We start from the raw sequence: 16,213 nt of genomic DNA, 5'->3' as shown, positions 1-16,213 counted from the left end.
GAAAAGCTACAATAGGAATTACTGCAACCCAGAAAGATAGCCAGTTTAGCACAGATTGCAGATTTATTCACTAAGTCACTGGGTCGGGAGCAATTCCAACTCCTCTGTTCCAAGCTGGGCGTTTGTAACCTCCACACTCCACTTTGAGGGGGAGTCTTACCATTTATATCTTCATCCCAATTAGGATGATGAAGATATTGTAGAGAGAAATTAGCCTGTATATTTGTAGGAGAGAAATCAGCCTGTATATCTTTCATTATTGTATCTTACCTTTATTATTTCATGTAATCTTTCTATATAATGTAATCAATCAATACAAACAGATAAGCCATTCACGGCAATCCAAATCAATCCATGTCTATTATCTTAACATGTGTTAAATCAACAAAATAGAAATCTCAAAATATCTCTCCAACTATTTTGGAATTTTGATTTTTTTACTTTCTATTTCCAGTAAATATGATCATACTACACACTTTTAAAAAAAAATTTGAAATCACCCTCTGAATCTGAAATCAAAATTGAACAAAGAGAGCCAAAACAACAACAATAACCAGACAAATGCTTTTGGAATATATATCTGATGGCTGAATTTATAAAAAATCCAATAGTGGGTAGTAATGTAATGTGCCTAGAAATTGTGGAAGCTTCCTTCGTCGTTGGGGATTCCTTCCTTGCCTTGTGATAGAATGGATTCTCCGAAGGCTGCTCCCTTTGCCCTTTTACTTGGTTGAGGTTCTAAGCTGCTTTATATAGATCCCCGAATTATGCCTTCTTGTATTCTAATTGAGCATCGGCCCTAAAAGCCACCTAACTGATGTGGCACTTTGGGTCACATCAACCAACATGAAGCGCTTGAAGTCAAATCCAAAACTTATTTCCAAACCACTTGTATATGTTTCGCTAGTTCGTTGGAGTATCGGCGGTGTGATGGAGAAGCTATTTTCTTCATTAAGTGTTGGTCTCCAATAGGAGACTGCATATAAAATGCATACAGCCCTAGCCACCAGCTATTACATAATAGGAAACCAAGGATCCAGATCCTCCACCAAGGATCCAGATCCTCTACGACGCGCTGCCTGTAGCAGCCTGAGCAACTCAAACTGAGCCGCGAGTGCAAAGACCATCTTACCCTTGCCCAAACGCCTTGCCCGAGCGGGGGTAAGGCGTTCATTGCACAGGCGGCCCAGTCTGTGCCACATAGGCCGCTACGGGCACCTGCGTCATAGATGATCTGAATTGGGAAACCAATGAATTTGATATCAGATGTGGCACCTCTTAAAAGAGATAGAGATATACAAGGAATGAAAGATTGGAGAGGATATCCGAATAAGAAATTGCCAAAATAGAGAAAACGAATAAGAGGTTTCCAAAATAGAGAAAACCTCTATTCAGACAAATACACTCACTCAAGGTGAAGGGGAGGGGCAGAGGACCTTTGGCTTGTCTCAAAAAAACTAGAATCTTGCCGTAGAAAAGGCTTTGGTTAAAGCATCAGCTATTTGATCAGTGGTGGAGATAAACTGAACAGTATGAAGATGACTTTCAACCTTTTTGCGAACAAAATTGTAATTAATCTCAATGTATTGCATGCAGGCTTGAAACACAGGATTGGCCGATAAATAAACACAAAGCTTCAAGCCAGATAATTTCAGCAGACACATCGACCCAATGGATATTATTTAAGGCACTTGACATCTATTACATGTGAAGTTGCATCATATACCCATTATTAAAAATGAAAACTAGTCATGTTGATGAGAATATGATGTCTGGTTACAAATTTTGTTCGACAGAAATGTTTAATCCGGTCCAAATCTGGTAAAAATTCTAACTAATATTAGGGGTGAATGTGGGCAACCATGAAGAAGAAATCAAGCAAAAAATCACACACAACACAAGAAATTTAATGTGCTTTGGCACAAATGTCTACATCCACCCAAGAGAATCAGAGATTTTTCACTAAGTCATAAAAACTCTTTACACCTCTCTCCACCTCACAAAGTGATTTTCGTTGTTTGTGTCTAGGGTTTTACACATAGAACAATATATAGGAAACCTTAATCCACACACTTTTGTTTTGCTAAAAGATCATGTATATTAAGAAAGGCAAAAATAAAGTACAAAAGATGTCGGCAAAAACTGGAAAACAACCAAAATAAATCGACTAGAAGCAAAACCCACCTACGACAAAACCATCAACGGGAAAAACACCTAGTGAACCTAAAGGAGAAGGAAAAACAAAACTAGAGACGATTAACGCAACCAGAATCTAGGTCTTCCCTGAGCGTCTACCCTCATCCCCTCCTCCATCCGACCAAGCCATGAAGGAATCAGAGTTGAGACTTCAAGCTTTGCAGTTGACTTTGCAAGGAAATCCGCTATCAAGTTGGCCTCCCGATAACAGTGGGTAATTTTCCAATCAATACCACCAAGAAACCCCTAAAGAGCAAACCAACTTTGTTGAATGAACTATAGAATTGAGAGCTTCAAAACCACGACTGCAAAGTCGCACTCAATCCAAGGCTTAGGAATATGAAGAGCTTGAGCTAGCTCCAAACCAAGAACCAAAGACTAAAACTCAGCCACAAAATTTGTGGAGACCCCAAGGTAGGATCTGAACAAAGAGACAACCTTGGCATTGCAATCTCTGATAACCCCCTACCCTTGCTTTCCCAGGATTCCCAAGAGAACAATCACCATCTATATTAAGCTTGAACCAGCAAAATTGACAAAGGAGGGGTTTATGCATAGAATCTATGGATAGGCGGGCAACATACCTAAAGATCTGAACCTGATTGGATTTGGTCAATTTCTAACACAAAGCATTGACAAATCAGGAGGGAGGTTAAGAAGGTTGACAAATCACATTCCTAGAATCAGTTTCTAATATAATAATTTACTTTCTTGCTTTCTAGTTCATTCATGCTCATGACTTGCTTCTTCCATTATTAATAATTGCAATGCTATTGATTAAACCTTTTTTTTTTGGGGGGGGGGGGGGAAACAGAACTTTACCAATAAGAACGTATAATATACATAGATTTTAATTTACAAGTTTTAAGAAACCATAGAGTGGAAATGGGCCAAACAGTCTACATGTCAAAGACTGAATCATCCTAACAAGGGAATCAACCAAACTGACAAAACCTACGTCATAAACAACATTTTAATGGACTATTCTGTTAGAAGGCCCAACAGAAGGTCAGAAATCAATGTATAAGATTGTTCTGCAGCCCAAGCGGTTTTAATCGATTAAAAGTACATCATAGCTAATATCTTTAAAAAAAAAACTTTGAAAGACATCAACATGCAGTTTCATTCAGTATTAAAATTAGTGGATATTTTTGTAAAGATTGTTTTGTTCGGCATTGAACCGTAGATGTAAAAAATGAAAGGAGAAAGTTTTCCTTCCACACCATCCTAAGGTTCACAAACCCTGTATGTTCTCCCAAAATTTACTCTATCCCGATACCTTCCCTCAGGCATCTAAAGCCCCTGTGCAGTGAATGAATCACTGTGGCTTAAGAAAACTTGGTCCAAAATGAAATTCATAGAGTAGTAAGATTGCTCTTTCCATATTAATGCAATAAAATTAAAAAAATTTATATAAAAATAAATAAAGAAGGAAAGGTGAAAATCATATATAGGAATATAATTAACAAGACAAAGAAATAACTTAATAGGGGGAGGATTTCCCACGCTGCCAGTGTGGGTAGGAAGATGCACGCCACACCATTACTAAAATCCAAAGATAATTTACAAGCCGATTGAGCTATAGGAATAACAAACAAAACAGAGAAATAACTTAATGAGGGGGGAAGAAAGGATTTCCCATGCTGCCAGTGTGGCCACAGTGCCACACCAATACTAAAATCCAAAGATAATTTACAAGTAGAGCTATCAACTAAGATGAGAGCGAAAGAAAGATCAATGCAAGAAAACCTCCACCGTCCATAGAATGAGAAATTAAGCTGTACATACGCATGATTCGATCCAAACATATCGATCCCTTCGTTCCATCTATTAAAGAGCCAAATAAGATTATATTGAATGAAAGAGTTGTAAGAGACCAATGATTTATATATATGTGCATGCGTTGAACAATACAAAGGTATATATAAAACCAAAAAAATAAAAAATAAAAGAAATAAAAGAAATATAAACAATAAAAATAAGTTAGAAAACCTCACCTGAACAACATCTAGTCAGCTATTGGGTTAGACTCTATGTGTTCTCTCTGTTAGCGACGTGTTCGTTCGGCTGTCAATTAAGAACTTCTCGATCCTTCTCCATTGCGCTCATAACATCGTTCAAGTAATCGTAACGCTGTCCACCGTTTAATAGAAGATAAGTTAATAATCGACAAATGAAGCTCTTAAAAAAAAAAAAACCATTTATTTATATAACTGTCTGTGAAATACACAGAGGTTAGTTTTGTGGTGAGGCCACCCATCAAGTGTTAGTTTTTCAGGTGAAACAATTCATGACCATGACCTGCTTCTTCCCCGAAATAATTAGTAATAGTAAAGATGTTTACAAAATTAATCTAAGTCCATTAAAAATTTGAAATTCATAGAGTAGTAGAGATTGCTCTTTCCATTTAAATCCAATAAAATCACAAAAGAAAAAGAAGAAAAGATGAAATTCATACATAGGAATATAATAAATAATCTAGCAGCTGAGAAAAGAAATAAGTTAATCCCATACCACAAAAAATGTAAAAATAAATTTACAAAATTAAGTAGAGCTACCAAGTAACTGGGAGCGGAAGATGCATGCATGGATGTCAAGAAACCCTCCACCGCCCATGAATGGGAAATTAAGTTTTACTTGTAAATGATCCAAACATATCGATTGATCTCTCTCTCTTCGTTCCATCTATTAAATAAAGAACCAGATATATATAAGATGATATTGAATAAAAAAGAGGAAGCAATTAAGAGAACAATAATTCAGATTTATATGATTTAACAACTAAAAAGAGATAAAAGAAATATAAACAATAAAATATATAACTCGCTAGAAATAAACCTCACCTGAACAACATCTTAGCAAAAATAGGGTTTTTTTTTTTTTGGGGATTTCCATCAACGAGCTAGCTAGCTAGATAGGACCTTGATTAATATTAATCCCTGTAAATTATATATAGTGATTAAGATAATTAACTCAAACAAAAAGAAGCTCCAATTAATAAAAATCTGCATGATTGATTATCTAAAAGTCCATAGTTAATTAGTAGAAGAACTTACCATTTAAAGCATCCTCTTTCGTCCTCAAAAATTGCAGATTATTATGAGTGAGGTGGTGCTGAAGTTGGTGTTGGGGATTCTTGTGGTGAGGCCACCCAACAAGTCTTAGTCTTCGAAGGGAGACGAGGTGTTGGAGATCCTCTTCCCCTTTTATATAATCCACTTGTTCCAGCCCCTCTGAAAATCAACCCGTAAGTACCATGGTCCTCGGGACGAGGGTTCCTCAACCTTATGGCAACAAGGATTGACTTCAATGAATAACGACATATCATTATGGGGATTGGGATCATACTTCATAAATAAATGGAGTCGCCACCTAGGATTAGGGCCTAGGACCCAATGGGTGTAACCCCATCTGGGATTAGTGGAAAGGGCTACATGATTCCATATGGTCTGGTCAGAGATTCAGGATAAGTAGTCAGGTTACGAGAGTAGGAAGGTGTTAGGCATCCACCTAAGCCTGGATAAACTGGTCTTTCTATTAGATGCGTGTTTTTGAATATTCTCCCTTAATAATATATTCTATACTAACATGCAAGGCTAAGTTATGATGCACTAATCATGATAAAGAAAAAAAATCATTTACTACGTACACTAAAGCGAATTACTTTAATTGTCTACATTATGCCAAAAATAATAAGAAGGAAAGAGACAGATATCTGTCAAGAAATACAAGAAAATAATGAAAATACACCAAATATGAAATATGTGATGTCCCACAGCTCAGGTGAAGACGGACATTCGGCTTGTCTCTCTTGTCGGATAGAGTAAGGCCTATATGAGATGGGTATCGTTACTCAGACTTCGGGCAGAGTAACGGCTGTATAAGGGATTCTCGTTATCTGTATACAGACAGAATAACGGCTATAAAAGGAAGCTTTTGTTATCCGTATGCGAACGGAATAACATCTTGACTAGTAGGGAAGCACTCTTCACTCAGGCGGGTAATCGATGGATTTACCCACAACTCGGAATATTACTCAAAACCCACTCACAAAGGCTAGAAAGAGGGTAAAAATCGGACTGGGAGGGTCTCCCTAGGCCTGGAATCCATGAAATGAGGGGAGGGGGACTTTCCTATTTATAGGTCTGGATAGGTCCTCCATGGCGCCGTGGTTGACGTCATCCTGCTGACGTCAAAAACCTCCACGGTCACGTGGCTCCATACACCATTGCCGTGGGGGACCTCCACAGTGTCGTGGGACACTGTCCACGGTGCCGTGGACAGTGTGGTCCCCCTCATTTCACCTTTTGGGCCCAAATGGGCCATTTTTGGGGTTCAGGGTGTGTCTGGGCCCATGGGCTTGGTCTTTTTGGGTTTCTTTTCTCCCTTTTGACTCTTCAGAAAATTTTCTCCCTTGGTCTTAGCGGGACCACCGTGGTTGGGGAAGGTGAGCAGTACCTCCTTCAGCATTTGGTAAAAGGGTCTTATAAGTCATTTTAGGGATGTTAGGGTGATTTGGTTTAGATGTAGGGACAAAAGTCCTTCTTCAGAGAGATATCGATGTCTGTCCCTGTCCTGTTGTCATCATCGCCGGGGGGTGACAAAATTCAGTATCTACACGACCAATTTCTAACGTCTCAAGCATAGTGAGCCACTTCAACCCCTCTACTGGTACTGACTTCAATTCCTTAAATCCGGTTAATTCCAACCTTCGAAGAGAAGTCATTCCTTGTAAGTCCGGAAAAGTCTTTATAAGAGGACAATTAATTATTTCAAAGCTTTGAAGAGATGGAAAGACTAGTAGTAGTGGCTGCTGCAGGTGGTGGTGGGGAGAAGAAGATCCCACCACTTGTCCTTCTTCCACTTCTTCTTCTTTACTTGGAAAAATTGTTTCAAGCTCGGGGTGTTCTCTAAAGCACAATTCATGTAGAACAGTTGCGTTGTTTTGTAGCAACCCCTCTGGCACAGACTGGAGGACTCGACACCATGAAATAGTAAGATAGTTGAGAGAGATAAGGTTGCTTGACAACAACTTTAGTGCCATCTTATTTGTATCAGCACCAAATTCTAACCATTTGAGGGAGAGGAATTGACTTGGCGTGGTTTCCAGCTTGGGGCATAATGAGACCCCCAACTGCTCAAGGGATGGAAAGGAAGGCAACACTTCCAACCATTCAACCAAATTAGGCATATTATCTAGCCTTAGTGTTTTAAGAGATGGAAATGCTACCATTGTCCCTGAAGAAGAAGAAGATGCTCCAGTAGTAGTATTGTTGTTATTGTTGTTGTTGTTGCTGCAATAATAGAACTCCTGATCAATACATTTGACCTTTTTCATTCCTCTTAACCAAAGAACCCTAAGAAAGGGTAGCTCCCCGAGCATGACTGGGACATATTCCAATCCATTGCATCCAAAGAGTACCAACTCAATCAAAGATTTGTATGCTAACAAACCAGCGTTTGCATTCCAAGTAGGATATTTTGCACTGCCAAAGTTATTGATGGAAAGCTTTTTCAAGTTTGGATGAGGTTTTAGGCCTTCTAACACATCATCATGATCATCATTCATGCCAGTATTAAAATGCCGCCATTCTAATGTTAAATCACGAAAATCATGCTTATTCCCTTTCAAATCTACCTCCCTAGCTTCTTCTATTCCGCAGCTTGTTACATTCTCCAGACCACTTATGGTCAGTTCCCCTTTGAGGTTCAAGCATTTCAGCTCTTTAAGACTGCATCCTTCATCTTTGCCTACTATAAAATATGTTAATGTTTGCAATTTAGTCAATCTCCCCATCTCAACAGGCATCTTAGTGCATCTGCGCTTAAATTCCAAGTGTCTCAGGCTAACCATCTTTCTCATTTCCTTGGGAAGCTTTTGGCGACGATAGCAATGCTTGAGTTTTAATGTTTGTAAATTGTAGAGGCTGGTAATAGACTCAGGCAACACTTCAATTGAGAAATTCCAAGATAGGTCAAGGTACCTTAAATGTTTCAATTTTCTTATTGATGGTGGCACCTCCTTTATGCTGCAGTGTGATACATCCAACACACGCAAGCTTTGGAAGTTTTTCATCAACATATCAATATTTGAGACCAACCACCTTGATGGCCGACAAGCTATTAATGTCCGCAACTTCTTTGCCTTCTCCAAGGCTTGTCGAGTTTGAAATCTTCCCTCATTACCTCGAAAAAATGACAAACCACAAACTTCATTATAAATGTCATCTTCCACAGTATTGGCCTCCTCCATGGTGAAATATTCAAGCTCTCCAACAATTTGTACAAGATCATGCATCTTGCATATCTCTATATCTCCGTATTTGTCCTTCTCCACATCTTGAAAGAAAGAATTGCATAACAAGATATTGAAATATTCACTGCCTACATCCTCCATTAATTGTTTGCTTCCTTTGGGAGGTTGAAGGAATCCCTCTGCCATCCATAATTGTATCAACATTTTTGTGTCAAATTTATAATCCTTGGGGAATATTGAACAATATGCAAAACAATGTTTCAATTGTGATGGCAGATGATCATAACTCAATTTTAATATTGGCATTATTCCTCTACTACCATCTTGTAGTGAATTCCAAATTTCATTTGCTTGCTCCCTGGACGACCACTCACGTTCCTCTATTTTGGAGTGCATTAGGTTTCCTAAGACCTTCATTGCTAAAGGCACTCCACATTTTTTAACAATTCTCCTTCCAATTTCCACCAACCTCTGGGTTTATTGTGGCCCTCCATTGCTAAATGCTCTTCGACTAAACAAAGACCAACAATCCTTTTTTGATAATAATCTCAAGAGATGAATATAATTTGGGGTCATCATCATTGCAACTTCATTGTTGCATGTAGTCACAATAATTTTGCTACCTACACCACCAGATTTTAAGGGCTTTATCAAGTTATCCCATTTTTCACTGGCCATCTTTGCTCCAAACATTATCCCGTACAAGCAAAAACCGTTGACCCATCAACTTCTCTTGGAGGTTACGTGTTATTACATCTAAGTTTGATGCATCACATTTAGCTCCACTAGCAGCTGATTCTATGATTTCTTTCAGAAGTCTCTCAACTTCAAATTGTTCCGACACACATACCCACATTCTTAAATCAAAATGGTCCTTTGTCAATGGATCATTGAAGACCAATTGGGCAAGAGTGGTCTTCCCAAGTCCCCCCATTCCTACAATGGGGAAGACCGAAATGATTTGATCATTGCTAGTACAGTTGACAAGCATATTCACTAGTTCTGATTGCTCAGCATCCCTTCCAAATATTTCTTTATCGTCTATAAGAGAGAAGGTTTGCCGGTCCTTTTTGTTCGTCATTCAGTTTAGCAATTTGGGGAAGGAGTACTTGTTTTAATTTTAAAAAAAAGAGTACATGTTGGGTTTTTTAGATCCAAGGGTAAAATAATAACTATACACTGGTCAAGGGTAGTTTAGGGTTTTAAATAATTTTTTATTTTTATTTTTTTACCCCGAATATTCTCTGGGACCCAGGACAGCCCCTATGATTTTGTTTCATCAATCGAAAAGAATAGGGTTTTAAATAAATTTAACTGGCTGACTTCATCAGTTAATAGTAGGGATGTAAACGGATCGGATTCAGATTGGATAGTGCTATATCCGCATCCACATCGGATTAGCTTTCGGACGGATTCAGATAGTGCTAAACGGATACGGACATGGATACGGATCGAATATTTTATCCGTTTACATGTAAATGTAGCTTTTTGGATAGCTATAGTCTATCCGTATCCGTATCCGTATAGCATTCGGACGGATTCAGCTAGTGCTAAACGGATACGAAAACGGATTTTGACTATTCATTTATGTCGCTAATTAATAGTATAAAACTAACGGTATGGACTAATCTGTAATGTAGGGCTCTAATGCAAGGGGTGTTCTGAGTATTTTCAAATAAGAAGGGATGACTTGAGATTCATTCCATTTTCAGGGGGTGTTTTGTAAATTACCCTAATTAAAAAGTCCAAAAAAGGAACATGGTGGTGGGGGGCCATGATAATGGATCCAATTTAAGCTCTCAGTAGTCTCCTATATAACTTTACCCAAAAAAAATAGTCTCCTATATAAATATGCAAAAAGTCAGATTCTTCACAGCGATTGGGCAGTTCATACTTAAATATACTTTAGGCATGGCTTGAGTGCATGATGACATGAGTTTAGGGTTCATTAACAGCCTTCCATTCTCAACTTTTTTAGGGGGCGGGGGAGAAAGACTTTCCATTTTAATGCAATAAAATCACAAATCATAAGGCAAGATGAAATTCATAGGATTATACATCAGGCAGATAAAAGAATAAGTTTTCGAAATTGAAATCTCGCTGAAGTAATTTACAACTAAGCTAGGGGTGCACGTTTGACCTTGACACTCGAGCCCTTCCTGGCTCACCCTGAACCCAAATAGGTCTTGGGCTTAGATACCCTGACCCTAATGGTGGGCTAGGGCTGAGAATTTCTGACCCTGAGTCAAGGCCAGGCCCGACCAGGGTTGAGGCCTTGGGATGAGCCCAGCCCAACCATGTCTTCTTCTTCTTCTTCTTTTTTTTTTTTTTTTCTTTTGTTTGGGGGGGGGTGGGGGAATAGGTAATTCCAAGAATCTTCTTTCGTTCTTCGTCTTCTTCTTCTCCCTAGCCTAGCCCAGCCCAGCCCAACCCCTACATCTCCCTACCCCCTCCCATGGTCAAGGCCAATCAGGGTCAGCCCGGCTTGACCCTAAGGGCGGGTCAGGATTGGATTTTTTGTCGTAGAGTTAGGGTCGGGCAGGGCTTTTCCCTAGATATGGGATCTCAGGGTTTGGCTGGGGTTTTAAAAAGCCCGACCCAACCCGACCCTATTGCATCCCTAAGTAGAGCTATCAACTAACTAGGAGAGAAATTAATTAAGATCGATGTCAAGAAACCCTCAATCCAGATCCTCTACTGCCGAGCTGCCAGGCAGGACCATGCAGCCCAGACATAGTGAGGCATGCAATGACCGCCTTACCCCTACTCAGGCAACCTGGACGTATGCATGATCCAAACATATCTCTTCATTCGTTCCATCTATTATTAAAGAGCCAGCTGATAAGCTGATATTGGATAAAAAAAAGGAAGTAAGAGACCAGATTATGAATTATTGGATACTTCTTGGTTTTTTTTTTTTTAACTTATGAAGGTTGGAATTTGCTTGCAACTGATGATGAAACCCGTGAAAATCACCATATGGGACTTGTAGTCAACTTCTTTGCCTTCCATTCTCTGTTTACCTTGTCAATGAATTCGTCCACTTCCCTCCTATGCTCATCGATATCTTCTCTGTATTTATCTTCTTAATTTATCGCTATTCTCTGTACCAACATTGTTGACAACTTTATCGTCGTGTGATTTCCCAGCATTTGACGCTTTCAATTATGCTTCAATGTCTTCCGAGGTGAATCCTTCATATCCTCCTTTCTCCTCTTTCTCAGTTCTCTTTTTTAAGTTCACAAAATGGAACTAACTGTCTTGAGTACCTAGTAAACGAGGCTTATTTGAACCACTTAATTAGAGGAGAATGACAATGATCTAAATTGCAGAGACCAAAGACAACGATAGAATTAGAGGCAGACATTGTGAATAGCTCCATGGTGGAATCAAAACATGATTGGAGAATTGGAGATGGAGAAGAGAAGAAAATGGAGAGTGGCAGGAGGAGCTTGTGTAGAAATACTCTCTAGCATTGCATTGCTAATCTATAAAAATTAAATACTTTCGCCATTTGCACAATCAGGATAATTTTTTGTATTCAACGGATTTTAATTGTCAAAGTGTTAAGAAAACAACACCCAAAATGGTGATTTGCAGAAGAAAATGAAAAATAGAGAAATCACAAAACGCACAACACAGAGATTTTATGTGGTTCATCCCCAAGATGGAAGCTACATCCACGGCCAAGCAACAAACGAATTTTACTATTCTCTGGAAATATTACAAAACCTTTCTTACAACCCTCTCAGAGATAAGAACATCTGAAATTTCAAAATTTTCCAAATCCCGATTATGGAGCTTACCATTGTTTATGGTTATACCATCTAAGATTACCAATCGGAGACCATTTCAACTTCTTCAACCTTTTATGTTAGATAGATTGTAATAAATGAGAGATTAAATAAATAATTTGTTATTTTGGGAAAAATGCTTTAGTCCCACATCGGAAAACTACAAAAGTTATAAATGGTATTTATTATATTACCTTCTTTATCTCTTGAATTAAATTGGAAAAGGGAGACATTCTACAGTGTATATGCGAGGACAGCGTGCCGTCCGCACACACGCACGCACATGCGCGGCGTGGGCAGTGGGCTGTAGAGGCGTTAGTGGCGTACGCACGTACTTAGCACTTTGCACGCTTGCATTGCGATGCAAGCGATCTGATCTGGTACGTTGTTTTTTTTAAATGATCAGATCCATCGGATTAGAAGATCCTAAGGTCACGTCTGATAGGATATGACTGTTGTGAACAGGTTCATCTCTGGTTTAATCTGGACTGTTAGATCATATGACAATTGATCTAATGGATACAGAATGAATAGATATGTCTATTCAGAAGAGGTGCTCCACTTCTATAAGATGGGAGTCATGTGTTCAAACGAATTATCTCTCCCTCTTGCAATTCAGTATCTCTAAGTGGAGTTCTGTGTTTTATATTTATTGCTTTGTTGATTCCTGAAGGTGAATTTGTCGTGTGGGGCAAATATCTCCTTTAAGATAGCGAGATCGCGTTCAAAGCAGTTTGAAGTTTCCTTCTTCAAACAGAGTTTTTTCCAACAATTTAAAGGAGATATTTTGTTACCATGGAAGGAGGATTAGACAACGCTGCTTTGAAGATGATGACGTCCCCAGACTTCGTCAAACTTGAACGTTTTGATGGCACCAACTACACCCGTTGGCAAGATAAGATGGTGTTTCTGTTGACTCGTCTGAAGATCTTTTATTTGCTAAGTTCTGTGTTGCAACCATTGCTAGAACCGTCTGATAAAGACACTGATGCTGTGAAGAAAGAAAGAAGTAAGCGTGAAGAAGATGAGTTAATCTGCCGAGGATATATTCTGAATAGTCTCTCAGATCGTCTCTATAATTACTACAAGCCAATCAAGTCACCATATGAAATTTGGAAACAGATTGAAGAGAAATACAGAACTGAGAAAATAGGTATGAGCAAATTTCTCACCATGAAATATTTTGAATTCAGTATGAGTGATGGTGTCAGTATCATGGATCAATTTCATGATCTTCAAGTTATAGTGGGAAAACTCCGTGATCTTGAAGTCACAGTTTCTGATTTACTCCAAGTGGGGGCGATTATATCTAAACTTCCCCCCAGTTGGAATGATTACAGAAAGAAACTTCTTCATTCTTCATATGACAGAAGATTTGTCTGTTGGACAACTCGAAAAGCATCTACGAATTGAGGAAGAGAATAGAATTCGTGATGGCTTGGTCATTGGTTCGAAAGTGAACACTGTTGAACAAAGTGGAGTTAAGAAGTTTCATAAGAAACTAAAGATCAACAAGAAGGGAGTTTTCAAGAATAGCAGCAAAGATAAGAAAGACAGAGCATGTTTTCATTGTGAAAAAAGGGTCATTACATTCGTGATTGCAAGTATCGGAAGAACAGAGTGTCCGGACAAAGCAAATGTTGTTGAATCGCACCACAAGATCTAGTTGCAATGATGGAAATTGGTATGATTACTGAATTGCATATGGCTAGTGTGGTGAAATCTCAAGATTGGTGGCTTGATTCAGGAGCAACGGTTCATGTGTGCAATGACAAGATACAGTTCAAGACCTTTGAAGATATTGCAGGACGAGATGTTCTAATGGGGAATCACAATTCTGCTAAGGTCCTGGGAAAAGGAAGTGTTGAACTGCAATTTACTTCTGGGAAGAAATTGAAGTTAATGAATGTGTTGTATGTTCCAGAAATTCGTAAGAATTTGGTCTCTGCTAGTATGCTTTGTAAGAATGGTTTTAAAACCGTTCTTGAGTCTGATAACATGATATTGTCCAAAGGGGGTGTCTTTGTGGGAAAGGGTTATTCTGTTGATGGGATGTTCAAGTTCAGTATTAATAAGATGGTTTCTAGTTCTGCTTACTTGATTGATTATTCATCTGATTTATGGCATGCTTGTTTAGGACACTTGAATCTTAGATACATGAAAAATATGTCAAAACAAGGTTTAATTTCTTATAAGCATGAAAATAAAAATAAATGTGAAGTCTGTGTTCAATCAAAAATGGTTAAAAAGCCTTTTCCAAATGTTGAGAGAAATTCACAAATTTTGGAATTAATACATTCTGATATTTGTGAAATTAATGGCCTCTTAACTAGAGGAGCGAAAAGATACTTTATAACCTTTATAGATGATTGTACAAGATTTTCACACGTATTTTTATTGAGAACTAAAGATGAAGCCTTTGATATATTTAAAAGGTATAAAGCAGAAGTAGAAAACCAAAAGGATAAAAGGATTAAAATCCTTAGAAGTGATAGAGGTGGAGAATATTTTCCCAATGATTTTTCTGCATTTTGTGAAGAACATGGGATAATACACCAAAGGTCTGCACCCTATACACCTCAGCAAAATGGCATAGCTGAAAGAAAAAATAGGACACTTGTTAATATGGTAAATGCTATGTTATCAGGTGCTAGTTTACCGAATAACTTGTGGGGTGAGGCATTATTAACTGCATGTCATATAAGTAATAGGATTCCTTCTAAGAAAATACAATCAAGTCCATATGAGTTATGGAAAGGAAGGAAGCCTAACATTGGATATTTTAAAGTGTGGGGGTGCTTAGCCTTTTATAGAACACCAGATCCTAAAAGGACAAAATTAGGTCCTAGAGCACTTAAAAGTGTGTTCATGGGATATGCTGAAAATTCAAAAGCATATAGACTTTTGGATCTGGATTCTAACATAATTGTTGAATCAAGAGATGTAGAATTTATAGAAAATAAATTCATTAATGAATCAAAATCTGAAGAGGTACCTATTCAGACATCATCTTCTATTTTGGAGTCTAGTGGTCACACTAACATGAAAACTCAACCATCTCTTAGTTTGAAAAGAGATTCGAGTGTGATTAGTGAACCCAAAAGAATTCAAAGAGTTAGAAAAGAAAAGGACTTAGGTCCGGATTTTATTTCCTCACAAGCTCTTGTTTTTCTTATGAAAGGGAATAGGAAAGTTGTTCTAAATGAAATACCAATAGTATTCAATTTAGAAGATGATCCTAAAACATATAGTGAGGCTATGTGTTCCAGGGATTCAGCTTTCTGGAGAGAGGCTATAAATGATGAGATGGATTCCATAATGTCTAATGGCACATGGGTGCTAGTTGATTTACCTCAAGGATCTAAACCCATAGGTTGTAAGTGGGTATTTCGAAAGAAATTGAATACAGATGGATCTGTCCAAAAATTTAAGGCAAGGTTAGTTGCCAAAGGTTTTAAACAAAAGGAAGGCATTGACTATTTTGATACATATGCACCTGTTGCTAGAATAACATCCATTAGAGTATTATTTGCCTTAGCTTCATTATATGACCTATGTGTTCATCAGATGGATGTTAAAACAGCGTTTTTAAATGGTGATTTAGATGAAGAGGTCTATATGAAACAACCTGAGGGTTTTGTTCTACCTGGAAATAATAAGAAAGTCTGTAAATTAGTTAAGTCATTGTATGGCTTAAAACAAGCGCCAAAACAATGGCATGAAAAATTTGATCAAGTAATTTTGTCAAATGGTTTTAAGCATAACAGTGCAGACAAATGCATATATTCTAAATTTACAAACACATATGGTGTAATTATATGCCTCTATATCGATGATATGCTTATTTTTAAAACTAACTTAGTTGGTGTACTTGAAACTAAGAAGTATCTTACTTCAAAATTTGAAATGAAAGATTTAAATGAAGTGGATACTATTTTAGGAATTAAAGTAAAGAAACATAGTGAAG

General features: G+C 38.0%; 2 protein-coding genes across 2 annotated transcripts; both read right to left on the bottom strand.

Annotated features, from left to right (window-relative positions):
- Positions 1-6,742: 6,742 nt before the first annotated feature.
- Positions 6,743-8,638, bottom strand: LOC122655437 (putative disease resistance protein RGA4). The gene has a single exon (XM_043849633.1). It carries the CDS (start codon positions 8,636-8,638, stop codon positions 6,743-6,745), a length of 1,896 nt encoding a protein of 631 aa, XP_043705568.1.
- Positions 8,639-9,119: 481 nt separating this feature from the next.
- Positions 9,120-9,533, bottom strand: LOC122655436 (disease resistance protein RGA2-like). Its single transcript, XM_043849632.1, has one exon. It carries the CDS (start codon positions 9,531-9,533, stop codon positions 9,120-9,122), a length of 414 nt encoding a protein of 137 aa, XP_043705567.1.
- Positions 9,534-16,213: the final 6,680 nt, after the last annotated feature.

Source organism: Telopea speciosissima, chromosome 3, assembly GCF_018873765.1.
Source record: "Telopea speciosissima isolate NSW1024214 ecotype Mountain lineage chromosome 3, Tspe_v1, whole genome shotgun sequence".
NCBI classification, from domain to species: Eukaryota; Viridiplantae; Streptophyta; class Magnoliopsida; order Proteales; family Proteaceae; genus Telopea; species Telopea speciosissima.
The sequence above is the reverse complement of the archived record's forward strand: the minus strand, read 5'-3'. Positions and strand labels throughout refer to the sequence as shown.

Excerpts from the sequence above, each read along its gene's own strand:
- LOC122655437 (XM_043849633.1), bottom strand. The coding sequence starts at position 8,638 with ATGGCAGAGGGATTCCTTCAACCTCCCAAAGGAAGCAAACAATTAATG.
- LOC122655436 (XM_043849632.1), bottom strand. The coding sequence starts at position 9,533 with ATGACGAACAAAAAGGACCGGCAAACCTTCTCTCTTATAGACGATAAA.